The 24,443-nt window shown below is 53.9% G+C and overlaps 7 protein-coding genes across 7 annotated transcripts; 3 read left to right on the top strand and 4 right to left on the bottom strand.

The window, feature by feature from the left end:
- Positions 1–32: 32 nt before the first annotated feature.
- On the bottom strand, positions 33–1,341 carry MONBRDRAFT_37297 (uncharacterized protein; the record flags this gene model as incomplete). The annotated part of the gene is made up of 4 exons (XM_001746260.1): positions 720–1,341; positions 380–607; positions 161–265; positions 33–83 (listed from the first exon to the last, which is right to left on the bottom strand). Exons 1-4 carry the CDS (start codon positions 1,245–1,247, stop codon positions 33–35), a joined length of 912 nt encoding a protein of 303 aa, XP_001746312.1. The 5' UTR covers positions 1,248–1,341.
- Positions 1,342–1,660: 319 nt separating this feature from the next.
- On the top strand, positions 1,661–2,723 carry MONBRDRAFT_37296 (uncharacterized protein; the record flags this gene model as incomplete). The annotated part of the gene is made up of 6 exons (XM_001746378.1): positions 1,661–1,791; positions 1,925–2,028; positions 2,108–2,182; positions 2,260–2,377; positions 2,458–2,524; positions 2,594–2,723. Coding segments are annotated over exons 2-6 (456 nt in total), but the record flags the coding sequence as incomplete, so codon positions are not given.
- A 4,128-nt stretch (positions 2,724–6,851) lies between these two features.
- MONBRDRAFT_25917 (uncharacterized protein) lies at positions 6,852–8,129 on the bottom strand (the record flags this gene model as incomplete). The annotated part of the gene is made up of 6 exons (XM_001746259.1): positions 6,852–6,990; positions 7,103–7,167; positions 7,260–7,423; positions 7,522–7,555; positions 7,599–7,737; positions 7,864–8,129. 6 exons carry the CDS (start codon positions 8,127–8,129, stop codon positions 6,852–6,854), a joined length of 807 nt encoding a protein of 268 aa, XP_001746311.1.
- Positions 8,130–8,858: 729 nt separating this feature from the next.
- On the top strand, positions 8,859–11,541 carry MONBRDRAFT_32637 (uncharacterized protein). Its single transcript, XM_001746377.1, has 11 exons — positions 8,859–8,979; positions 9,081–9,155; positions 9,253–9,391; positions 9,478–9,618; positions 9,771–9,862; positions 9,960–10,165; positions 10,311–10,376; positions 10,506–10,603; positions 10,681–10,881; positions 10,987–11,078; positions 11,164–11,541. Exons 1-11 carry the CDS (start codon positions 8,973–8,975, stop codon positions 11,301–11,303), a joined length of 1,257 nt encoding a protein of 418 aa, XP_001746429.1. The 5' UTR covers positions 8,859–8,972; the 3' UTR covers positions 11,304–11,541.
- Positions 11,542–12,000: 459 nt separating this feature from the next.
- MONBRDRAFT_25915 (uncharacterized protein) lies at positions 12,001–13,092 on the top strand (the record flags this gene model as incomplete). The annotated part of the gene is made up of 5 exons (XM_001746376.1): positions 12,001–12,112; positions 12,255–12,374; positions 12,471–12,512; positions 12,599–12,679; positions 12,794–13,092. The coding sequence occupies 5 exons, from the start codon at positions 12,001–12,003 to the stop codon at positions 13,090–13,092; spliced, it is 654 nt and encodes a 217-aa protein (XP_001746428.1).
- A 427-nt stretch (positions 13,093–13,519) lies between these two features.
- Positions 13,520–18,100, bottom strand: MONBRDRAFT_32636 (uncharacterized protein; the record flags this gene model as incomplete). Its single annotated transcript, XM_001746258.1, has 15 exons — positions 17,980–18,100; positions 17,743–17,891; positions 17,034–17,615; positions 16,620–16,886; positions 16,183–16,409; positions 16,088–16,124; positions 15,760–15,860; positions 15,547–15,634; positions 15,304–15,462; positions 15,129–15,206; positions 14,948–15,017; positions 14,358–14,827; positions 14,099–14,256; positions 13,817–14,006; positions 13,520–13,699 (listed from the first exon to the last, which is right to left on the bottom strand). The coding sequence occupies exons 1-15, from the start codon at positions 18,047–18,049 to the stop codon at positions 13,520–13,522; spliced, it is 2,826 nt and encodes a 941-aa protein (XP_001746310.1). The 5' UTR covers positions 18,050–18,100.
- An 805-nt stretch (positions 18,101–18,905) lies between these two features.
- Positions 18,906–23,562, bottom strand: MONBRDRAFT_32635 (uncharacterized protein; the record flags this gene model as incomplete). The annotated part of the gene is made up of 15 exons (XM_001746257.1): positions 18,906–19,091; positions 19,187–19,394; positions 19,510–19,667; positions 19,789–20,258; positions 20,384–20,453; positions 20,598–20,675; positions 20,808–20,966; positions 21,067–21,154; positions 21,280–21,377; positions 21,499–21,613; positions 21,761–21,987; positions 22,115–22,381; positions 22,521–23,102; positions 23,262–23,410; positions 23,502–23,562. The coding sequence occupies 15 exons, from the start codon at positions 23,560–23,562 to the stop codon at positions 18,906–18,908; spliced, it is 2,916 nt and encodes a 971-aa protein (XP_001746309.1).
- Between the last annotated feature and the right edge of the window lie 881 nt (positions 23,563–24,443).

Raw genomic sequence — 24,443 nt, 5'->3', positions numbered from 1 at the left:
TATATCTGAGCAAAGGCTTTGCAACACGTCTCTCATTCATACTCGGCTTCGCTTTCCTCCTCAGACTCCAGCTCGTTCTCAAACTAGGCAGCACAAGGGGCCCCGAGTGAGAAAGATACCGCGCTAAACCGCGTCGAGATTGGCTTTTATTCATACGCACCATTGCTGTTTCGTCCTCGTCCTCGGCCGTGTCTTTCACCAAGTAGCTGTCAGTCAACCAGGACGCCTCAGCCTTGCTGGTTTGGTGCTCCTCCTCAACCTCCTCCTGCAAAGAAGTTGGGATTGTGTACATTGACCATTTGTCAGAAGCAGTCATGGGATAGGGGCGCCTGATTCGGCAAATTGACAATCGCTCAGACATTGTACATGGCAAAGCTACCTGGTGTCCGGATGATTTTGTGCGCAGGAGGTCCAGAAATCCAGCCTTGTCCACCTTGGTCGCACGTCGCGCGGTTTCCTCCTCGCGTTGCTGCGACTTGACAGCGTTGAAGAGCGCGACGGCGCCACGAGTAGCGACCCGCAAGAGCGCCCGCTCACGGTCTTGCCGGAAGTCAATGGCCTCGCGATGCTGATCATCAACCTTTTCACGCTTGGCTCGCAGAGCCTCCTGTGGGTCGGCAGATTGCGCACCAATCAGATGAGCAGGCGGTGTCAGAAAAGGTAAGGCTGGGTCGCGGGCGCGGTCAGGCGGAAGACAAGACGGCAGTTTCAAGACGTACGCGCTCTCGTCGCTCGGCCAGTTTCTGAGCTTGCACAGCCTTGATGGTGGGCAGATCACGGGCCAGAAAGGGATTAACTTTTGGGCCCTTGGATTCACCCTCATCCTCACTCTCCTCATCCGCTTCTGCATCCAGCTTGTGGGCGGAGGTGCGGGTACGCTTGCCAGTGCGTTTTGCCGGTGCTTCAGCCCCGAGCAACTTGGCCATAACATCTGTCATGGCTGCCGCTGTTGGTTCAGGCAGAGCATCGATTTCTTGATCAGAAATCTCAGCCTCGGCCTCATTACCGGCCTCATCGCCGCTATCCTCAGCTTCATCGTCGCTTGCCCCCGCATCGTCGTCAGAGCCGTCGGCAGCATCCTCATCAACGTCATCAAACTCGTCGCCCTGGACGTCGCCCATGTCCCCATCACTATCTAGGTCCTCTGCATCTGCTAGCGGCGTATATTCCTCCTCCTCCTCTTCCGAGGTTGGAACCTGCTCGACGGCCTGGCGCACGGGGCGCTCACTTTGCTTGCTTTTGCCCATGGTGTTGCCTTGCCACCGCTCGAAAAAGACCAGAAAACAGGCGTGGACACGCACGACCCGGCAAGCTTATCCGCGACTGCCAAAATGAACCCAGTTCCCAGCCGATGGCCACCAGCACCCAGCAGCCAAGACAATCGTCGATGCTACACTCGGCGTCCGTGATGGTCGACAACCCTGCGCGTGAAAAAACACTCACACACACATTCACTCACACATTCACTCACTCACACACACACACACACACACACACACACACACACACACACGTGTCAAAGTCTCTCTCTCTCTCTCTCTCTCTCTCTCTCTCTCTCCTCTCTCTCTCCTCTCGAAGAAACGTCTGACAATTTGAATCTGACATGAACAGTGTGTGTATTTTTTAACTGTTGTTATTGTTGTATTTTAGTGTTGTTGTGGCGGTTGTGATCAGTGGGCGACTCGATCGACGGCAGCGGCTCACATTTCTGGCCTTGGGGCCATCTGAGCAAGTTGTGAAGGCGTTGCTACCACAGCACGGCCAGTGGTTTTGGGTTGATACTTGGTCCAAGTGAGTACCAAGAGTACATAGGTCTGCTTGGGCCAAATTGTCACGGCTATCCCCACAACCTTGCGAGCTCGACCCCCTGGTACGGGCAGATTGATGGATTGATTGACTGACACCTGCTGGGGCATCCGTGCAGAGCCGTGCTCATCCAGTGCTGGACCACGGACTGACATCATGGGCAAGAAGGAAGATGGTGAATTGCTCAAGGCTGCTGCCTCGGGAGATCTGCAAAAGCTGATGGTTAGGTGCTCAGCCTTGTGTGCGACTGTGCTCTCGATGGCTACTTCTTCGACTCACCTCAATCCTTGTTCAAACACAGGGCATTCTCACGGGTCAAGTCAAGCCTTCCCTGTTGGGGTCGATCAAAAAGCGCCGCCCTCAAGAAACACACAAGGTATGTCTTGTGGCTGGCTTCTATCTCAGCCTTGTTGGTCTTGATCGCGATGGCCGTGCTCACTTTGCACCACACAGGCCGTACATCTCAAGGACCACAATGGCCAGCTGATTCCACAACAAGCCGCGCCCAGTGTGCGCATGGATGTGCGCGATGAAAATGGCAACACTGCACTCATCAATGCCGTCCTTGCTGGTGAGTGTGCCTCACTCCAACCCCGCCCCGAGCAACAGTCGGCGCCCTCATCCTTGCCGCATCTGGCCCCTGCTTCCAAGGACACATTGATGTTGTGGAGATGCTGCTCGCTTTCGGTGCCAACGTCAATGCCCAAGACTCGCAAGGGTGAGCTGAGCCACATGCCTTTGCGATGCCGGCAGGGTGCTGCACCTCATCCCACCACCGCTGCGCCAGCAACACCCCCCTACACATGGCAGCATGGCAGGAACGTGCAAGCAGCAGTGACATTGCCGAGTTGCTGATGAAGCTCAACGCTGATCCCAACATCATCAACAACTCTGGCGCCTCGCCTCTTCATCATGCCGCTCAGGTAGGCCTGGCTGGGCTGCCAAGCGCGGCCATGTATACCAGCGTCTGGCAAAATGCACCGATTCACCCTCTCATGCAAATTAGACGGGCCACACATTCATGCTAATCCTATTGGTGGACCATGGGGCTGACGTGCACGCACGGACCGATGAGGGTGATACGCCCCTGGACATTGCTGTGCGCTACAACCGCAAGGATGCCGTTTCCTTCCTCTTGGATCACGACGTCAAGGTGGTGCACTCCGTTAAAGCCCTGAGCGAGGCCGCCAAAAAGGGCAAGGCCGAGCTGTGCCGCCTTCTTCTAGACATGGGTGCTGACGTCAACGCCCAGGTGAGCCTGCATCCCAAATCTTCCTCAATATGGCAGTCGAACTTTTCCCGGCATCTCAATCACCTTGGGTTGCTCTAGGACCCCGACTCCAAGAACACGGCCCTACACGAGGCCGTGCGCTACACGAGGCCTGACGCGGTTGAGGTTCTGCTGGCCTTTGGCGCAGATGCTTACAACCCCAATGGGGACAATGAATCGCCTCACGACATCATCGAGGATTACCAAGACTCTCCAGCCAAAACTCGCATTTTACAGCTCATGAACGGTGGGCATAGTCGTGATCCATGATGTCGCAGCACCCCATGGCCTCAGTAAGCCCGCTCATCCTCTTGTGCCATCGTCAATGCTTATTCAGATTACAAGGACAAGCCTGTCCAGGTCCCGGCCATCGTGCTCAACCAGCGTCGCCAGCGGCGAGCCCAGGAAGAGGTGGCGCAAGATCGCGATTTCAACGACTACAAAACTGGCAAACGTTGGTGCCACTGGACTACAGACTTGCTTGCTCCTGGATCTCCCAATCATAGTGGCTGCGCCTTGAGCATCAGGCCCGTTGCCTTGCCCCTTATCCCCACCCTCCTCACTTTATTTAGGCAAACACCCCGTACTTCGGTGCTTGGATCGCTGGATTGAAGACAACAGCTCTTACCGCAGTCACGCGCATCCCAACTAGTGCGTGTGTGTGTCTGTGTCTGGGTCTTTGTCTGTGTCTGTGTGTGCTGCTTCTGCATGCGACTATGCTGACCGAAAGGACAAATTCCATTCGTCTCACGATTGCCTCATCGCCCTTCCCCTCTTCGTGTGCAGCCCCGTTACCAACGTGCTGTCCGAGGATCCCAGCTCGACGTGGCGTGCTGAGGGTGCGGGTCGCCAGTGGTTTGCACTGAAGCTCCCCAATCTTTACGTTGTCACGGCGTTGACGCTCACAATGAAGTAGGCGCCATCAACAATTGCCGCCCGTTCACACTATACTTGGTATTGGGGCCATGCACTCACATACATCCGGATTCTCGCAGGAGCGGCAAGACATGCCCAAAGGACGTACAACTGGAAGTGGCTGACGGATTGATTGGCCCGTGGCGCAGCGTCAAGAAATTTGAAGTATCAGCCGACGTGAATGACAACTTCACCACGTTGACCTGCCATGCAGACTGCTTCCATGCCAGCTCTCAATTTTGGCGTGTGCATATTCTGCGCAACCATGGGGCACACGAGACGTCTGTGACCAACATCAAGTTGTTTGGAGTGGACGGCCACCTTTACAAATGGTTTTCCGAAAACGGCCTGACCGACGTGTGTATTCGCACTGCTTCAACCCCGCCCTGGCTCAGCGCTCTACATCGAGTGCCTTGCTCATTGGGAATTCGCCCGATTGCGTGTGCTTCTGGTGTGTCCAGTATTATGAGCCTTTTCTCGAACGAGGCCTGAACCAAATCAAGGTATGCTTCAGTTCCGGTCATGTACAAGGCTGCGGGGTCACATCACAGGCATCTTCACTTGCGACCACTGCATGCTTGCAGGAGCTAAAACAAGCCAGTGAAGCCAAGATTGACAATCTTATTACACTGCCTGGTCACCGCAAGAAGTTTGAGTTGGCACGCAAGATTCTGACGGGCGAGGTCAGACCAATGTTTGAATCGATCTTGGCAACAAGGCACAAGTTAAGGCTGCCCGTGTTTGAGTGGATGACATGTCCTCACTGCACCTCTGCTTGACAGACCACGGGCTTTGATCGACTCGTGTTCTCGCGATTACCACCAACCAAAGTCCGGGAAGGGCAGGCGGCTGCCATGTTCGAGGTTCAGGCGAACCCTGGAGTCGACGAGGAGGTTGAAGTTGTAGTGCATGGCAATTGCAGTATCTCTGGCACGCTGCGCAAGCGGCTCTTGCCCAATGGCAGTCACCCATCGCTGGCATTTTTTGACGATGTCGTTTTTGCCTCTAGTACGTGTGCGCGGTTGGCTGACTTGACGCGGCCTTTTCACCGCGAGTGGTGAGCTGACTACTGTGTCTACCCCGGATGGCTAGGTGGAAGTTGCATGATTGAAGTGCGCAGCGTACGTGAGCCCGAGGCCATTTACGTCAAGGCGCCAGTAGCCACCGTTGTTGGTACGTGCGCTTGGATATGGCACGATGCTAGCATACGAGACAAGACCAGGTCGCATGGCGGGCTCACCAACATGGCGTCCCTACTTGGCGCAGAACCCATGCCGGAGGCACGCTCTGCTGTTGAGGTGCTGTTTGCTAACTTTGAGCACATGCTGGAGTTTTGAGTTTTGTCTAGCCCTCTTCTTTCTTCTTTCTTCTCTCTTTCTTCTTTCTTCTGGAGCGCTGGATCGCTAAGGCAGTCTTGAGGCAGTGGTGCAACGCCCTCGCCTCGGGTATGCGGCAGAGAAGGAGCAACGTTTGCCATCAATTTGTTTGTGTAAAGTGAAGATGGCGAATCAATAGTGGTGTATATGAAAGATATCTGGGGTGCTGGGTGAGCGAAGCGCCGAATTAGTTTTGCTTGTCGGCCTCAAATTGGCGGATCGGCTTTTCCTTTTGCTCCCACAGACCAAAGCCTCCAATCATTGAGGTGGCATTTGTGTAGCCCATTTTCTATGGAAACAGGGCCAGTGGGTGAGGAACAAGAAACAATAACAAAAGAAGCGATGCATCACATACACGATAGACGGGAGCAAACCTGGATAGATTCGGCGGCCAGAACAGAGCGCATGGCACCAGCGCAGTAAAGAACCAGGGACTGATCGAGATCGGGCACTTTTTGCTCAAGGACGCGCTCAAGGACGCCTCGCTCGATGGTCAAAAGGTTGGGCACATCAGCCACGCCCTGACAACCCAAGGAGATTCGGTCACCGGTCGTGGTTTTTTGAGGCTGTGTGATTGACAAACTGTTGGTCCTAGGACATTCCGGCGTACCTTGGCAATCCATTCGTCCTTCTCACGAACATCGACAAAGATGGTCTTGTCCTTGAGGGCCAAGGCCTGACAGTTTGGGCAACAAAATGATGCAAGCGTCAAGCGTTGTCAGTGGTCGGAGCCGAGCGACTCGCAAAATGGTTGACGAGCTGGGTTCGCCGACTGCACCCAGCAGAACTGACGTCTTCAGGAGTGATTTCCTTGATGTTTTTGCGGGCTTCATCGCACAGTTGAGCAAAGCGCGAGGCAGAGCGCACCTGAGGCAACGCAAACGCATCAGCGACAAGTGTTGAGGCAACGAGCGATATTTGGTGTGGCACTCTGCCAAAAGCAGTGTGCACCCCGAGCTGAGCGACATACCTGCGCAAAGCCCTTGACCGAAGCGCCCAATGGGGCCGAACGGGACACCAGCAGTCGCAACATCGTCCTCTGTACCAGAGAGTGCTTGAGAACAGTGACAGCAGCAGCAACAGGCACCTTGAAAAAAAAAGGAAGAAAATTATGGTTTTGTGTGTGTGTGTGTGTGTGTGTGTGTGTGTGTGTGTGTGTGTGTGTGTGTGTCTGTCTGTCTTGTCTGTCTGTCTGTCTGTCTGTCTGTCTGTCTGTCTGTCTGTCTGTCTGTCTGTCTGTCTGTCTGTCTGTCTGTCTGTCTGTCTGTCTGTCTGTCTGCCTGTGTGAAAAGGTAGCGTGTCAAGTCGATGGCATTACAAGAAGTTCAGACGGATGTGGCGCATGGCGGCTTCGTCTGCCACAGTATCATCCCTTCTCGATGCTGTGGTCGCACTGTTGGTCGCCGCCCGAGTTAAAAACGAGGAAAAAAAACACACACAGATAATGGCCGGATCATCGGCACGGCACACGACGAACAATCAGTCTAATTGCGCTTGGACATGATGCGCAAGATTTCCAAAAAGAGGTTGATAATGTCCAGGTACAAGTTGATGGCGCAGAGAATGTACTCTTCGGGGCTGAGCTTGTTGAGCATGAGCTGGGTGTCGACAACAATAAAAGCACTACACAAGCGGGTGCGCATATGCAAAGTGAGACCGGTCGTGAATGACGAACGGGGCGCAGTTACGGCAAGAGGGAGGAGCCTCAAGCTGAGAAGCCAGCTCTCAGACGTACGAGAAGAGAAGAGCGCCAATGACACTGTAAGCCAGCTCGACTGTACTGGACGGCGGAAAGAACCACTGTGCGAGCCACGAAGAAATGGGATTAGAGGAAAAGAGTGCGGGGCAACATGTGGTGTGGCGCATGACCGTGAGGGGCACAGCCCACGAACCATAATCAGACTAATGCCAATCATGAGCCACAAGCCTGTGACAAGAAAGCTATTCAGGAAGGTAAAGTCATGCTTGGTTTGAAAGGCAAAGGCCGTCAACCCCACGGTGATGACGGATGTCAAAAGAGCGGCTTCGATGACGACGGGCAGCTCGTAAAAGGTCACTAGCGTATTGTTTTGAAGGCATTAGCGGGCGAGCCGGCCTCGTTGCGCAAAAAGAAGAGGGAGTGGCCACGGTTGATGAGGCAAAGTCGATACTTACCGGTAGTGCCGACCACATAGGACGTGACCAAGGTCTAGTGAGAGGGTTGAGAGGAACAAGGGTGAGTCGGTTCATACCATGCTGGCACAAGAGGCGTGAGTGGTACGTACAAAGGCCGTGAGGAGCTGATAATTCAGGGGCGAGGACTTGCGAAAGACCATGAGAGCCACAGTCAGACCAATCATGACCCAGGAGGCGAGTGTGTAGATGGTGGGGCTACACACACGCACACACACGCACACACACACACGGACGGACAACGAGCTGCGTCAGACGAGGTCGGTCGAGAGCAGAGTCGCTGCGTGCGAGCAAAGAAAAGGAATCAACAATGCGGGCCAAGACCTGGATTGAACAAAGGTCTTGACGGTGGGGGAGCTGACGAAAAAGGCCGCCATCAAGGTGGTGCAGAGCAGCTGGGCGCAGACGATGCCGTAGACCTTGCGAAGAAAAGCCATGCGCACCTTGAGATGGCAGCTGGCAACATGAACGCCGTACATAAAGTCATCAGCAGCCGGAGCCGAGGGGGTAGCAGCATGACGGTGATCCGACGTCCCCATCGACTGAGACTGGAACTGCTTTCCCTCCTTCTGCTGGGAACCCGTAGCCATGGCCTCGGCATAGGACGGCAACAGCGAGGCCGTGGCGGGCGATGCCATTGCGCTGGCTGCCATTTCAAAGAACAATCCGCGCTCTCTCTCTCTCTCTCTCTCTCTCTCTCTCTCTCTCTCTGTAACTCTCAGAGGTGAGTGAGAAGCCGGGAAAATAAGCAAGCGTCAAGTAAATGCAAATGTAGAGATGCAGTTGGTGTCTTCAAGTAACGGTTTACATGTGTGGTTTCCAGAAATGTTATTTTAAAGGGGTGAATTCATGTACCAGATGCTGTTGTCAATGGTGTGCGTGAAACAACTGGGTTTCTTCAATCGTGTTTGTTCTCACTCTCTGGTTGTGTTCACTCCATCGATCCTCTCTCTTTTTCTCCTTTGTTTTCAGTTTATGCTGCCTTTCGGTTCTGCTTCCCTCTCTTCAAAATCTTGAGGCTCGCACTGCATCTCTCATGCTTCATCACATTCTCACTGCTTTCTCTCTCTCTCTCTCGTTCGACGAAAACACAAACATGTGTTGTGGTGTGGTTGCAAGGTTGTCTCTCTACACTTCTCCCGCCATCGTTCTCTCCCTTCTGCCCCAGTTTCTCTACTTGCTCTGAAAACTTTCCACGCTCACATTGCATCTCTCAACTGCTATTGATGTACGCCTGTTTGTAAATCCTTTCACCCAAGGTCTTAAACGCACCTCTGAGTACAACCAGCTCAACCAGCTTCTCTCTCATTTTCTTACCCCAACTGCACACTGTCTCTGCGTCCTTGCCGCAGCTCCGTGCGCACACACCGCTCGTCGTCGTCGTCGTCGTCTTCGTCTTCGTCTCCGTTGTCCCTGTCGTTATCACCGCCATTATGGCTGGTACGTTGGTGCTGGGGGCGGACTTGCGCAGTCTTGGGCCCTCTCTCAGATCAAGAGACCTTTGAGCACATGACAACTCACAACCATGTCTCATTGGGCAGCAGCTTTGACCGCGCGCCAGCTCGTGCTGCGCGCCACCTCTCGTCGTGCCCTCAGTTCGGCCGCCCCGCTGCAAGGTTTGTCGCTCGCCCCACACGAATGAAAGCCCCCGTGTTGTCCCTGTTGATATCGCTTATCAAGGTCTACCGCTTGTTGGGGGACGGGCCGTGGCAGCGCGCCGCATGGATTGGCAAGACCCTTTCGAGCTGGATTCACAGTTGACCTCGGAAGAGCTCATGGCCAAGAACACGGCCCGCGAGTACTGTGAAGCCTCTCTTCAGCCGCGCATCATTGAGGCCTATCGCACCGAAACGTACGCCAAGCACCCGACCAGCATCAAAAGATGGGTTTGTCGTGGTTGCACTCACCCCGACACGACCCTCGCTCCCGCCTTTCCAGGTTTGACCGAAGCATCATGAACGAGTTTGGCGAGCTGGGCATGTTGGGCAGCACCATTGATGGCTATGGCTGCCCTGGCATGAGCTACGTGGCCTACGGCCTGCTGGCCCGCGAGGTTGAACGCGTCGACTCTGCCTATCGGTGAGTCAAAGGCCCGTACTCGGACTTGCTCTTCCCTTTCCTGTACTCTAACAAACACACATGCCGGCTCGCGATTGTGTATGCGTTTGGTTTGTCCCCCCGCCCCCTCCTTTTTTTTTTTTTTTTTTTTTTTTTTTGTGGTCGACCGTTAGCTCGGCCATGAGTGTCCAGTCCTCGCTAGTCATGTACCCCATCCATGCCTATGGTACAGAAGCCCACAAGGAGAAGTACCTGCCCCGCCTCGGTACGTTTGAGCGCTTTGCCTGCCTCATGCCCGAAGCTCACAGCCTTCACAATAGCCGTTGACTCACCCATTCCTTTGGTTTGCCTGTCCCTTACAGCCACTGGTGAGCTCGTTGGTGCCTTTGGTTTGACCGAGCCCGACCATGGATCCGATCCCGGCAGCATGGCAACCAAGGCCAAGGCAGTTGACGGCGGCTACCTCCTCAACGGCTCAAAGACCTGGATTACCAACGCGCCCATCGCCGATGTCTTCATTATCTGGGCCAATCTCGATGGTGACATTCGTGGCTTTGTCGTTGAACGTGTACGTTATTCCCTTACTAGCCACCCTCGTTTACATGTTAATACCCGTCGACCCGTATGCCCTCGGCATACGAGCTAATGCAACGCTGTGGTTTAATTCGTGCACACAATTTTTTTTTTTTTTTTTTTTGTTTTTGTTTTTCCAGGACGGTTCTGAAGGCTTGACGACGCCCAAGATTGAGGGCAAGCTTTCCCTGCGTGCCTCGATCACTGTTCGTTCCCTGCTGGCGAAAATAAAAATCTCCATCCCGATGTAGCGCGCATGGAAGTCGGTTCAAGCCGCCATGTTTACCATTGCCTCCTCATCCACCTGTGTACGCACGCACGCACGCATCGTCCAGGGTCAAATCATGCTGGACAATGTGTTTGTGCCCGAGGAAAACCTGTTCCCTACGGTTAAGGGCCTTAAGGGCCCCTTTGGCTGTCTCAACAACGCCCGGTCAGTCTCCTGCCCTGCGTCGTAAAGGTGACAGGACATCCAAGGCCCTGGCTCATGAACTCTCCTTTGAATTTCAGCTATGGCATTGCTTGGGGTGCGCTGGGTGCCGCCGAGTCGTGCTTTGAAGTCGCCCGCCAATACACCCTGGACCGTCAGCAATTTGGTCGTCCCCTCGCAGCCAACCAGCTCATGCAAAAGAAGTTTGCCGATATGCTCACCGAGATCAACATTGGCCTTCAGGCCTGCCTTCGCGTTGGTCGTCTCCGCGAGGAGCACGGGTGGGTCTGCTAAAAGAGTAATATGGTTGGGGCCGCTTTTGTCACCTCTCGCTCGCTCACTCGCATCCGGTTTGCCAATGGACATCGCTTGGTCCGCGCCTCCAGCGAGTTCACGCCGGACCTTGTTTCCATGATCAAGCGCAACAGCTGCGGCAAGGCCCTGGACATTGCCCGCATGACCCGCGACATGCTCGGCGGTAGGTGACAGCCCCTCTCCTCCAAGCTCCCTTGTGCGCTGAATCCTTGCGCCTCATTCTCACCTCGCGGTAACTTTTCGGGCAGGCAACGGTATTTCCGAGGACTATCATGTGCTGCGTCACGCCATCAATCTCGAGACAGTCAACACCTACGAGGGCACGCACGACATCCATGCTCTGATCCTCGGCCGTGCCATCACTGGCCTTCAGTCCTTCAAGCCTTGAAATTCTACTCCTGCCTGAAATTGACAATCATTCCTATGTGTCGGCCGCGTCCAGCACAAGCTGCTCTTTTCTCAAAAGACGGTCATCGACCTTGGCGACAAGCAAAGGTGGAAAGGAAATGGTGCATGGCATCCAAGCCAGGGGAGCGCAGCCCATCACGACAAGAACCGAGCCTGCTGAACACCTAGGCCGGGGCATTATCGCCCATCAATCAACCCGACGTCAGTTGACAACAAACAATCTGCGTGTCTTTTGAATTTGATGCGGTCGCACTATCTTTGTCGCTTTACAAAGGCGCCTGTCAAGCCTGACACGCCGCTTTTCGTTGGTGCCGAGCTCCATGGCGCCTCGTTGCGCCATTGTACTGAAGTAACCCGGCATAAAGACAGGCCCGCACCAGTATCAACACAACACGGAACGAAGTCAATTCCAAAATCAAGAGAGGACAAAGAGTTCGTTCAATACGAAAATCTGATGCCCAAAGATGGAACAAGGCCTGGAATGGACTCTGAACAAGCGCTGGCCCTTGCGAGTGGCGCTGGCAAGTGGTTGCGTGGCGAGTGGTTGCGTGGCGAGCAATCTGGCTTGAGGAGATAAGGTCGATGGCTGCATTTTTTACCGCCAGTTGTTCAAACCTGACCTGCAACATGCCCGAGACCAAAGATACCTCTGGCAACATCTTGGTTGTGGTACGACGATGGCTCTCTTGTGCAGGCAGCCCTTGCTCACTTTCGGGGCACGCCTGGCTTCTCACCTTGCTGCGTGTGGCGTTGACCACCCTATCAGAACGTCACTCGGCCTGCGGGCACGTACGTCACCGTAGAAGAGAGCACCACCCACGCACAGCTCGGTAAGCCTCGTCCAACCAACCTGTGCTGCGCCCAGGGAGCAGATGGTGCGTGCGGATTGATCTTGTGTCGGGTGTTCTCATGTGCCGGATGGGGCTAACAGCGAAGCAAGTGAGCTCGGGGCTGGATGGCAAGGGTGGCTTTGACATGCTTCTGGGAGGTCGCGGTGGCTTTTCAATCATTCGCACCCTCAGCGTCCCCCACATGTCCTGCATTATCCAAGGTAAGCTCGTGCATTTGACACAACACAAAACACTTTGGACGCTTGTGCGCCTGAAGTTTCAGCGATTGGCTCACTGGCTCATCGCCCTGCGGCTAGTCAACACGCCCACACTCAAGAATGCCGTCAACTCGGAAACAGGTGAGTTCTCAAGTATGCCGCGGTGTGTTCGATCAATGGCTCATATGATTGGCGTGACAACGACTTGGCTGTGTCCCTGTTGATAGACTCGGTTCTTGAGTCCTATGGGGGTGATCTGATTAAGCAACTTTGCGCCAGTGCCTCGGCCCGCCGCATACCCCTTGCCAGTGAGTCCTGCCTTCCTTCACTCCCCCTTTCTGTTGCCAAGAGGTGAAGAATAAAAATATTTTCCTCATTTGCTTACGCCGCACCTGCCTGCTGAATGTGGGGCACTTGCGCAGTCATGCACCATGCTTCTGTGGCGGAGAAAGTTCGAACCCTGATGGAAAAGCTTGTGCAAAGCGTGGACGGTGGCAGTATGCTCAACTACCAGCTCGTGACATCTCCAGAGGCAGCCCTCGACTGGATTGCCATGAGCCTGCCAGCTAGCAAGGCTTCTTTAGGAAGCAAGATGAGCAGCAGGTCTCAGAAGATGTACACCTCTTCAACAAGCATCTTTGCTCGCGCCCTCTCTCTGTTCTCGTCCCGCTCCAAACACATGAGTTCTTCGCCGACCCCACGAGCTGAGCTTCAGCATTGAATGCTTTGATGCAATGCTTTGTCGACGCTACAAAGCGTCGACAGGAGCATCATGATTTAAGCGGGGTGGCTCCGTAGATGAGTCGAGTCTGATGCTGGCCTCCAGATTTGCTGCTGACCTCGATCTCGTCCACGCTAGACGTATGTGACTTTAAGATTGCTCTCCAAATCGAGGCACCATACACTGAAAATTGTCGGTGAAGTCTCGATCCTTGCGATTTTCAAACAAGAGACGTTTGCTGGCCAACTGGTTGCCAAGAGAAGGGCATCGCCCATGCATGGAGCCAATTTTGAATTCCAAAGTTGTGAGGCCGCGAAAATGTTCAGCAATCACCGAGTCTACACCGAATAGTAAAAACATTTAAAAAAAACACAGAAAAGACGATTCTACTTGTGGCGCGTGTGATTGCACCGTTACGAGTGACCGCCTAGGCCTGGCTAGCCAACTGAGCCATGTCGCTCGGTGACAGCACGTGATCATAAATGCGAAGATCGTCCAGAACAGCATCGAGAGCTGCATCTGATGCAGAAGCGGCCGACTTGCCAATATAGTTCACGTCGAGCCAACCGACAGGCATCTGCGCCATGTCCGTGTTGCCATTGACCACCTGTGCAATGCACACACATGCATGCATACCAGGCGTGAGTAGAAATTAAAATAGTTGAGCCACCCCATGAACATCGCGTGAATGAGATCCAGTATGATCAGGCGGGTTGGTCCGTACCTGGCCATTGTAAGCCAGATAGCCACCGGTAGAGTTGCTGAACGCGCACATGTGGATGAAATCATCCGCTGTCCCGGCAGGCAATGCAGCCGTGACAACCTGGCCGTTGATGTCCAAAACGAGCGCCTCTTGGGTCTCCACGCGCGCAATGTACATGCGATTGCCGTTCGTTCCAAAGTCTACGATGCGCCTGCGACACCCGGGGCAGATCGAACCAATGTCAGAATGGCCAATATCAGTGTAGACCTTGCCAGTCTGTAGGGAAAAAGGGCAAAAACGTACTCCCAACCACCAGCACGGCGCGTCTGAATCCAAGTGCAAATGGTAAAGTCACCGCCAAAGTTACGCGCGGGCAGCTGCACCCAACTGCCGTTGCCGGGCAGGTACAGGGCACCTGAACCAACGGCCACATTGTCGTCCTCGAAAAAGTGGTTCTCAATCTGGTAGTGCCAACAAGAACAAAGCGTGAAAATGAGTTCACATGAACACTCATCAGAACGAAAAAGGCAACCAACAAAAGAAAAGAAGAAAGAAGACTTACGTCGAGGCTGACCGGTACCAGCTCGCCGTGCCATTCGTTGCCGCTGGCGTCGCGCACATCGCCATCAAACTTCCAGTGTCCAATGAGACCAACGCAGTCGAGGTCTGAGCGGCCCTGGCAGAGCATGTCGTGCACAGCCTCGGGCGACAGAGCGTAGTTGTACACACGGTAGTCGTCCAGGTTGGCACCGAGGTAGCCATCAGCATCCCAAGCCGAGCGCCCAATGAAGATATTGTGGTACTCCTTGGCCGAGCGTGTGCGCACATCTGTCTTGCGGCCAACCTCCCGACCCTGGCGGTAGACGATGGAGACAGCACCCGCGTTGGTAAAACAGTAGTGCTGGAAGCCACCGTAAGCCCAATTAAAGCCACCCGCAACGATGAGGGGTGAGTCGACTCCGGGATCATCAAACAAAAAGGTAAACTCGAGGTTGGTGCTTTGGCCTTGGTTGCCAATGAAGATGCTTTCCGCTATGGGGAAGGAAGGGTATATGGCATGTGCGTGAGGAAGGCTGGAGGCGAAAAAGGTCGCAGACCATTTTCCTAAAGCAGGTCTCGGAGCCAGCATGAAGCACGCAATCTAAAACTCACGGCCGCCGTTGTTAAAGTCGGCTACACGGCTCCACTCGTTGAGGCTGCGGTAGCGTACCCAGCTGCAGACCTAAGGCAAGTGCAGGCGCACGCAGGAGAACAAGCCATCAACAAGGTGTCATGGCTCTGAATAATGGCGAGGATGGCGAGTATTTGAGATCAGGGCCACATCGAGGCGAACCGTAATGGCATTGTCAAAGGAGAGTGGCGGGGCGAGGATGTAGTCGTTGACGCCATCCAGGTATAGAGATGTGTTACCCTGGTAAACAAAACGATGACGATGATACATGAGATGACTATTTGAAGAAGCCAGTGCTGAGCAACGTGAAAGCAGAGCTCTGCAAACGGGGTCGGACCTCGGGTGCGTTGACTTGATAAAGGTTGATGGCATGGTGATTGAAAGCAACGCCGTCGTTGCCAGTTCCCGAAACATCACGGAGGGAATTCTCAAAGGTGTAGTGGAGCAGCAGAGCATCGCCATCTTGGGCCATGGCAGGCCGTTGAACACCTTGTGTCTATGAAAGGCCGTTCATGTGTGAACGTGAGAAGGGGGCTAGCTTGCACATGCTTGGATGCAGCCAGGTTTGTCAGGCCCGAACCTCGAGCGTGATGTCGGCGATTTGAGCGGGGGTCAACTCGCGCGACCACATGCGCAAATTATCAATGGCGCCATCAAAGTCGGGATTGCTACGACATCGTGACAAGGAAAGGCTTTGAGCAAAAGGAGAAAGCAGAAAAGCAAACAAAAACGAAAACGAAAACAAAAACAAAGAGGCTTGGCGGTGGCAGAGCTGCCGTCGTTGAATACTTACTTGCCAAAATTGGAACGGCCAATGTAGTTGGAAGTGCGGCGCAAGAAGGGGATGGTCTGTTGCTCAGTCAATTGCATAATTTGGTCACCGTTCTTGTACAGCTATACCACCAGCAGCGCAGAAGCACAACGTGAATGAAAAGCGGCGACACAAAAGGCAATGGGCTCTACGTGTACAAGAGCGGTCGCGTCGGTAATGGTGCCTCATACCCACCGTAAAAGTACCGTCGTTACTGGCCGTGACGCAGACGTGGCTCCAAACATTAGCCTCGAAAAAATTGTTGGATCGAATTTGAACAATGATGCTTTGTTCCTGGTACACCTCAAACCTGGGCGTGGTACACGTGGCAGATGAGTGGGGGCTGACTAAGAAATGAAGGATTGGGACGCAGGAGCAATGGGGAGATTGACGATGCGGACTAACAGAAAGTCATTGCTTGTATCGCGGTTGAGCATGAGGATGTTGCTGTTGCCGCCCTCCTGGGTGCCTTCTGGGGCGGTGCTAAAGTCAAAGATGCGCGAATAGAGGCCAAAGTTGTCAAACACGATGCTGACGCACACGGAAAAGGCACCGCCAATGACGTTGGGAGGCGCACGCAGGTGTTGTTCAGCACCACGCAGTTGCAATGCTGGTGAGCCGTCCAATCCAGTCTACCATACATGTGAGAGCGTGTGTGAGAAGAGAGAGGAGGAGCATCGTGTCATCACGTTGAGGTGTTGGGCAAAAAGTGACCGCAGCAACAAAAAAAAAAAAAAAAAAAAAGAGGCTTGACCCTTGGCCAAGCGCACAGCAATGAACAAGCGAGGATAGAACGGGCCAAACAGAATCCAATGGGAGCGATCATGAGAAAGACAACTTACACGACCGAAGAGTGTTTCCGAAGCAGTACCAAAGAAGAGAACATTGCGTCGGTTTGTGGAGAGGTCCCAGAGGTTGTTGTCAAAGGGCATGTGGAGAAGGTCGGCTTGAATCTGACAGGGGGCATGGGAGGCCAGGCTGGCCACATAACCGGCGATACACTCGGTGCAGGTGGCAGTCCAAGGCTCGCCCTTGATGCAAAACTGGGGCAGACCCATGGGGTGCCAGAAGTAAACATCACCGTTCCATGTCTCGGCGCGGCGACACGTCTGATCGGCGGCCGGTAACAACCAAAGGTGCAAGCGTGGGGAGGGGGTGAGCTAAAAGGGTGATGGCTTCCAGACGGCTTTTGGCACGTGCGACATGGAGCCAAGCGTGTCTGTGCGACGAGGAGGAAGACGTGCAAAGGAACCCACCTCGTACTGCTGCGTCTGGTTATTGCTACGCAAAACGCCAAGAACGGTGGCGTTGCAGGGGCCCGTCATGTTGGAAGAGGCAATGGCACCTGGGAGGTAGCGGTGGAGGTCGGACTTTGTGACAAAATCATCGGCCTCTGCCTCGAATGTTTGAAGAGCGGCGGAGACCGTGGCCAGGTCGGCAGCAGAGGCGGTCGAGGTCTGGACTTGGTCATCCAGGGAAGCGAGCATTGAGGCCAGGGAGCTGGGGTTTGAGGTGTCCGTGGTACTGGTGGTAAGGGCATCGGTATCCTGAACGAGCTGTTGCAGGGTGGCGTCTGCCCCGTTGAATGAGTTTTGAAGGGTAAAGAGATTATTGGTAGTGGCTTGGAGGGTGGTGTTGAGGGCGGAGATGAGAGCATTGACGTCGTTGGCGTCGGCCTTGGCGGCCACGTCGTTGAGAAGCTGTTGCACCACGTCGCTCTGAGAACCATGACCATCGGCCAAGTCTCGGAGGGTTTTGAGCAAATCCGTGTGGTCCAGAGCGTGAGTCTCGGGATTGTAAGTGCGGAGCGTAATGTTACCGCCCTGAATCACAATGGCCTGTGATATGCGAAAGCGGGTGAATAAGACAGCAATCAAAGGAAGGAAGGGGAAAGAAGAGGAAGAGGAGCATATCGAAAGTGCTCTCATCTTTGAGGGTATCCGGAGCGAGCGGGGGCAGACGGACCTTTTGGGCAGGGTCAACACCATTGGAGATGGTATAAATCTCATTGCGAAGCGTACAAGCAGTGTTGCTGTTGACCCCAACAAAGCCGTCGGCACACTTGCAAACGCCGTTCTCACGCGACTGGCGCGGATCAGGGCAGCCATCATCACCTGCCGTCCAAGGAGCCCCGTCAATCAACACCACCAAACGCAGCCAGCTGCTTTCACCGATATGCAGCCCCTTTTCTGACGAACGCACCTTGCACGACCGCAGGCCAAGCCACAATCAGCAGCATGGCTGCCAGTACGACGGCCTTCATGGCCATCATCGTGGCAAGTCAATTCGAGTATAGGTATCAAGCCCGTCGGGCTGCCGCTGCCATTCAGTGATCATTCACACACAGAGACTGTGATGCGCACGGGGAAATGCTCAAAGAAAACAGGTTTCGACATGTTCTGCTTCTTCAACGACGTGTGCTCGGGGGGGTGATGTAAGGGGCGTTGTGTTGTTTCGCTGGTAAGCTTCTTCAACAAGTCATTGAAATGCCTCGAAAGGCGAAACATCAACAAAAGTTGTTTGTGGTTGTCAAAAGCTGTGGGTCTCAAGCTTCCATACCAAGGCAAATCCCATTCTTCAAACAAGGTAGCCCCACGTTGTTGTTGTGGTGGTCCTTACCTTCGAATGGACAGACAGATGAAAAACAGTTGGTAGCGAGATGCGCTTGCACACATTTTGTGCTAACTAATATGCTTGCACCTTGAACCAGGTAGGGAGTCTGCCATACGTGATAACAAAGTACAGTAACAACATGTAAAGGAGAAGATAAAGGAGAAAGGAGGGAGAATACAGTCAAAACGCCTGGGATGCAATGCGCTCTGCCTTGCCGTGGGATGACGTGAAACATCGGATTGTGATACTGGGACTCCAGGCCCCAAACGTGCTCCCAACATTGAAAGGACTCTCCGCAGGAAAAAGTAAAACAGAAGAGGGAGGGGTGCACGTCAATTTGACGTCTAATGAGCCACAACCACCAGCGCTGGGCTTGCGCACAGTCATGGGGTAATACAATGTCATGTAGTAACAAACACGTAAAACACAACAAAGAACTCAAATATGCAAACATCAACAAAACAACAGTGTGCGATGAGCGCTCATATGGCGCAAACACAAAGAAGGGACTCCGCTTAGGCAGAGGTCATGCCGGCCAGTTGAGCAATCTCGCCCTGCGACAGCGCGTACGTGTACACACGCATGTCGTCCAGGACGGCGTCCAAAGGAGCATCGTTGTTGGACACTGCAGATTTGCCAATGTAGTTGACATCAGCCCAAATAAAGGGCAGCTGGACCATGCCCACGTTGCTGCCGGCCATCTGCACGTCATTGCATACAAGCAGGGGGGCGGGTTTCGAGATCAGCGTCCAACAGCCCCACGTCCGTGCTCAAGCAGTGCGCGCGTGTTACACACCTCGCCATCGAAGAAAATGTAGCCACCTGTAGAGTTGCTCATGGCACACATGTGGACAAACTCATTGGCCTTGCCCTCGGGCAGATCGGCAATGACAAAGGCAGCCGTTTCGCCGTTTTTGATGCTGAAGCGAATCGCCTGATCGCCAAAAGAACGTCCGATAAAGAAACGTTGGCTGTTGTCAGCCACGCCAAAGTCTGCAAATCGCCTGCGCATGCCCCACGTCGCAGCAACGCAAGATCGTCAGAGCACGCCTCTTTTTTTCTTTTCTTTTTTTTTCTCTAATCATGCACTGTCACACAACTGCAAAAGCATCGACTCACTCCCAAGGCCCGTTGCTGCGAGTTTGGACCCAGGTGCAGACCGTGAAATCACCACCAAAGTTACGCGCGGGCAGCTGCACCCAGCTGCCGTTGCCGACCAGAGCCAGGGCGCCCGATCCAATGGCCACGTCCGTCGTCTCCAAAAAATGATCTTTCACCTACAAAAGCAAAGACAAGCCACACAAGTAATCAGAAGCGCGCTCAGCAACATGGGCATCGCTCCCGGCCCTTTGCCATATCAAAGCCAGGAGGATACACGCCTATAGGCACCGGACGCACGTCAAAGCTCAAAGGCACCAGCTCGCCATGCCATTCGTTGCCGCTGGCGTCGCGCACATCGCCATCAAACTTCCAATGACCAGCAAGCCCCACACAATCTAAATCCGCACGACCCTGGCAGAGCATGTCGTGCACAGCCTCGGGCGACAGAGCGTAGTTGTACACACGGTAGTCGTCCAGGTTGGCGCCGAGGTAGCCATCAGCACCCCAAGCCGAGCGCCCGATGAAGATATTGTGATACTCCTTGTTCTCTGCACGAGCGTTGACATTTGTCTTGCGGCCAACCTCTTGGCCCTGGCGGTAGACGATGGAGACAGCGCCCTCGTTGGTGAAACAGTAGTGCTGGAAGCCACCGTACGCCCAGTTGAAACCACCCGCAACAGCAAGCGGCGAATTGCCGTTGACATTGTCCAAGAAGGTAAACTCAAGATCCGAGGATTGACCTGGATTGCCAATGAAAATGCTATCCGCTGTAAACACGAACCATTTTTGCAATTTGATGAGGACGATGAGGACAAGGCTCGACGCGGGTTTTCGAGGAGATCATCGACACCTGCCAAAGTGCCCACACGCCAATTCACATGCCTCTACTTACGGCCACCGTTGTTAAAGTCAGCCACGCGGCTCCAGGCGTTGAGCTCACGGTAGCGGACCCAAGCGCAGACCTGGGAAGACCCATCACATCAAAAGGTATTGGCCGTCATCACGAGTTCTGTGCGCGCGAGACGTGATGCCCCGAAATCTGCTCTTCAAAAGCGGGCATAAAGTGCATGCTGTCATTGTGTCCGGCAGCGGCGGGGCAAACTTACCGTCAGGGCATTGTTAAAGGTTAGGGGTGGTGCAAGAACATAGTCGTTGTCGCCGTCCAAGTACAAGGAGCTGTTGCCCTGTTTCATTGTAAACCATGTGCGTAGTTAGTTGACCATCAAAGAGTGGAAGCAAGTCCGAAAGAAGAGGTTCCAATTGAGTTGGTCCAAACCCGGCTGGGCGACGCCGGACAAAATGCAAATTGATCTTACCTCTGGTGAGTTGAGCTGATATAGATTGACTGCATGATGATTCAGGGCGACACCATCGTTGCCAAAGGCCGATGAATCTTGCAAGTTGCCCTCAAACTTGTAGTGAAGCAACAGTGCATCCGTGTCACCAGAGTATGCCACGCGCTGCACCCCTTGCGACTAACGAGAGACCAACATGCCGATCAAGTGAGCTTCCATCTGATCCCACAGGCAGGACGGGCATCGGACCAGCTCGGTTTGGGCACATGTGCGAGCATACCTCAAGGAAGATATCCGACACCTGCTCCGACGTCAATTCGCGAGACCACATGCGCAAGTTGTCCATAGCGCCATCAAAGTCGGGGTCACTACACGTCAAGTAAAGTGGGCGGGATATGTGAGCAATGACGGGTTTGTACTACAAAGAGAATGGCAATAGCAAATGTCCAAAAGAAAAACGCTGCGCGCGCGGACTGTGACACATCAAACAAACTTGGCAAAGCTGGAACGGCCAATATAGTTGGAAGTGCGGCGGAGATAGGGCAAAGGGGTGGCATCGATCGACTTAAGGTTGACGCCGTTCTTGTACAACTGAAATGCCCAAGCGGAGACGGGATAAACATGAGGCGCAAGGTATGTACATAATCATTCCACCCCTGTGAAAAAAAAAAAAGAAGGAATAAGAATTATTTTGGTATCGTCATGCTCATACCGTAAAATGGCCCGCCGCGTTGGCAGTGACGCAAACGTGTGCCCAGACACCCAACTCGAAAAAGTTGTCGTAGTCAAGCTGACTAACAACATTTGGACCAGAATAAATCTCAAACCTGTTGGTAGTAAAGCCGGGGTGTGGGGTCGGGGTACACGAACCAAGGAGGCAGAAAAAAACAAAGGTAAGTCAAAACTTTGGAAAAAAAAAAAATTGTGGGCAAAGAACCTGAGCTGGGTATAGTCTGCTGGAGATGGAAACGTACAAGAAAGTGGCCGAAGACTCTCGGTTGAGCATGAGAAAGTTGTTGTTGCCGCCGTTGCGCTCGCCTTCGGGGTTGGAGCTCCAGTCAAAGATACGAGAGTAGAAGCCGAACGCGTCATAAGAGACGTCCACACAAACGGAAAAGGCACCACCAATGGAGCTAGGTGGGGCCCGCAGGTGTTGGTCCGAGCCGCGGAGCGAGAGCGCAGGGGAGCCGTCCAGGCCCGTCTAAACATTGGTGATGGGGTCAGCCACCGCGATGAGGAGAAAGTGTGCTAGCCTCAAGATGTAGGAGGGGCTAAGCTGGGTGCGCGCGAGCAAGAAGAAAGGGAAGACAGAAGGACGGTTGACGCACGCGGCTGAAAAGGGTTTCGGGCGTGGTGCCGTAAAAGAGCATGTTGCGGGCATTGGGGGAGAGATCCCACAGGTTGTTGTCAAAGGCGAGATGAAGGAGGTCGGCCTGAATCTGGCAAGGGGCTTTGGGGGCCTGGGTGGCGACATAGCCCTCGATGCATTGGGTACAGGTGCCTTGAAGAGCATCACCACTCACGCAAAACTCGGGCAGACCCCGGGGATGCCAAAAGTAAACGGTGCCGTCCCAAGTGTCAGCGCGACGGCAGGTCTAGATCCAGCATCCACCCGCGGACGAGTAGAAGGCAAGCGCAGGATGAGCACAGGCAAGGCACGAGAACGAAACCCCTGGGTCGCGGCCATCCATCTGTGAGCGGACGCTTAGCAGTGGCACAACCAGAAAGACAGACCTCATATTGTTGGGTTTGGTTGTTGCCGCGCACAATACCCAAGGCCGACTCATCGCAGGGGCCAGTCGAGTTGGTGACTTGAATGGTGCCGGGGAGAAAGCGGTGCAAGTTGGACTTTGTGATAAAGTTGTCACTCTCGGCCTCCAACGAATCAACGACGGCAGAGATGGCGTCGAGATCAACCTGAGCAGCCACATCATTCTGGACCTGATCATTGAGGGCCGTGAGTTTGGCGGCCAGGGAATCAGTGTTGTCGGTGTTGGTCGTGGCGTCGGTGAGATCGGCCAGAGTCTGGACGGCCGTTTGCAACGTGTTACCCTGGGTCGTCGAGGTGGATTGCAGGGTGGTGAGGTCGTTCACGGCGCCCTGAAGGGTGGCATTCATGTTGTTGAAGCGATCGTTGACATCAGAGGCATCGGCCTTGGTGGCCAGATCCTCCATGAGTTGATCAAGGGTGGAACCGTGCTCCCCATGGCCGAGGGACAAATCTTCGAGGGTGCGCAAGAGGTTGATGTCCTTGACCGACTTGGTCGCCATATCATAAGTGCGGAGTGTCACGTTGCCAGCTTGCAAAACGACCGCCTAGGCGCCACAGATGGGGCATCCCGTGATTCGAAAGCAATCAAGAGAACCACGTCAGTGAGACGCATCAAGAGCTGTGGTGGGAACAACAGTGGCAATCTGGCGGGAGTGGGGGAGAGGGGCAGTTTCCTGATCCCATGTCTCGAATGGGCTTCGCACCTTGTCTGCCGGGTCCGAGCTGGCGGCAACGGTAAAGATCTCGCTGCGAAGCGTGCAGGCGGTGTTGCCGTTCACGGGAGAAAAGCCTTCTTTACAGACGCAGACGCCGTTGCCATTCTTGATCTGATGAACATCCGGGCAGTTTTCACCTGTTGAGTGGTTGTTGGCACAGGCGTGAGGATCAAGAATGCACGTTGAACGGGGCAAGCCAGCGCAACGGTGAGGCACTTGACCGCTTACCATCCGCCCGGGCCGTGGCGATCAAGGCCACGACGGCCCACGCAAAGACCACTTTGTACATCTTGCCCACTGAACCACAAAGCAAGCTGCGCGTCGCGTCGCGCGTCCGACGACAGAGAGAGAGAGAGAGAGAGAGAGAGAGAGAGGGAAATGGCACAACGAAACAAACATCAACACCAACAAGCAGCAACAAGCAACAACAAGCAGCAACAAGCAACAAGCAGCAACAGGCAGCAACAGCAGCAGAAGAAGAAGAAGAAGGAGCGCCACACACACACACGGAATACCCACAGACCCACGTACCTCCCAAACCCCACACTTTAAAACATCAACATGGAGGTGGGGTTTGTCGAGTCTCTGCTTTTGGCTTGGAATAGACGCTTGCAGGATGGCGGCTTGGTTCCCTATCTCTTCCGTTCCGCTTCGATTGGGAGAGCGAAGGCAGTGAACGGGAGGTTGCAATGGACATCTAATTCTGACTGTGTTCTTTTACGAATATTTCCATTTTGCGAAAAGAGTGAGAATATTTGATGTTATACAGGAAATTCACTGCAGAAAACCCCGAGCGCCCCGTTTTCTCTGACATTTTGGCCAAATTTGGTGCGAGTCTGAAGTTTCTCATGAGATACTTTTTGCAAAAATACTCACTTCTGATCGCGTCTGATTTTTGTGCAAATGTTCCACATTGCGAATTCAGTGAGCATACCCCATTTCCAGCGATTTTTTTTTATTTTTTGGATTTTTTTTTGCTCCGCTTTCCAAAAAAAAAAAACGGCAGCGCCTCGGCATCTCTCCAAACAAAGTGGCCTTGTTGAGCTCAGTGGCGTGCGCTGGTCTTGGAAGCGTTCTGCGCGTTGCGTTCCAAGTGACTGGCCTGCTTGTGTGGCCTCCCGTTTGTGTCCCTTCCCTTGCGCTAATGAGCACGGGTAGTTTGTAGCTGCC

Source organism: Monosiga brevicollis, genomic scaffold (genome assembly GCF_000002865.3).
Source record: "Monosiga brevicollis MX1 MONBRscaffold_12 genomic scaffold, whole genome shotgun sequence".
NCBI lineage: Eukaryota > Choanoflagellata > Craspedida > Salpingoecidae > Monosiga > Monosiga brevicollis.
Note: the sequence above shows the minus strand (reverse complement) of the source record. Positions and strands in the feature narration are given on the sequence as shown.

Coding starts and splice junctions, on each gene's coding strand:
- MONBRDRAFT_32637 (XM_001746377.1), top strand. Junction 10,377..10,505: donor CCCTGCGTGCCTCGATCACT/GTTCGTTCCCTG, acceptor CGCATCGTCCAG/GGTCAAATCATGCTGGACAA. Junction 11,079..11,163: donor GACCCGCGACATGCTCGGCG/GTAGGTGACAGC, acceptor CTTTTCGGGCAG/GCAACGGTATTTCCGAGGAC.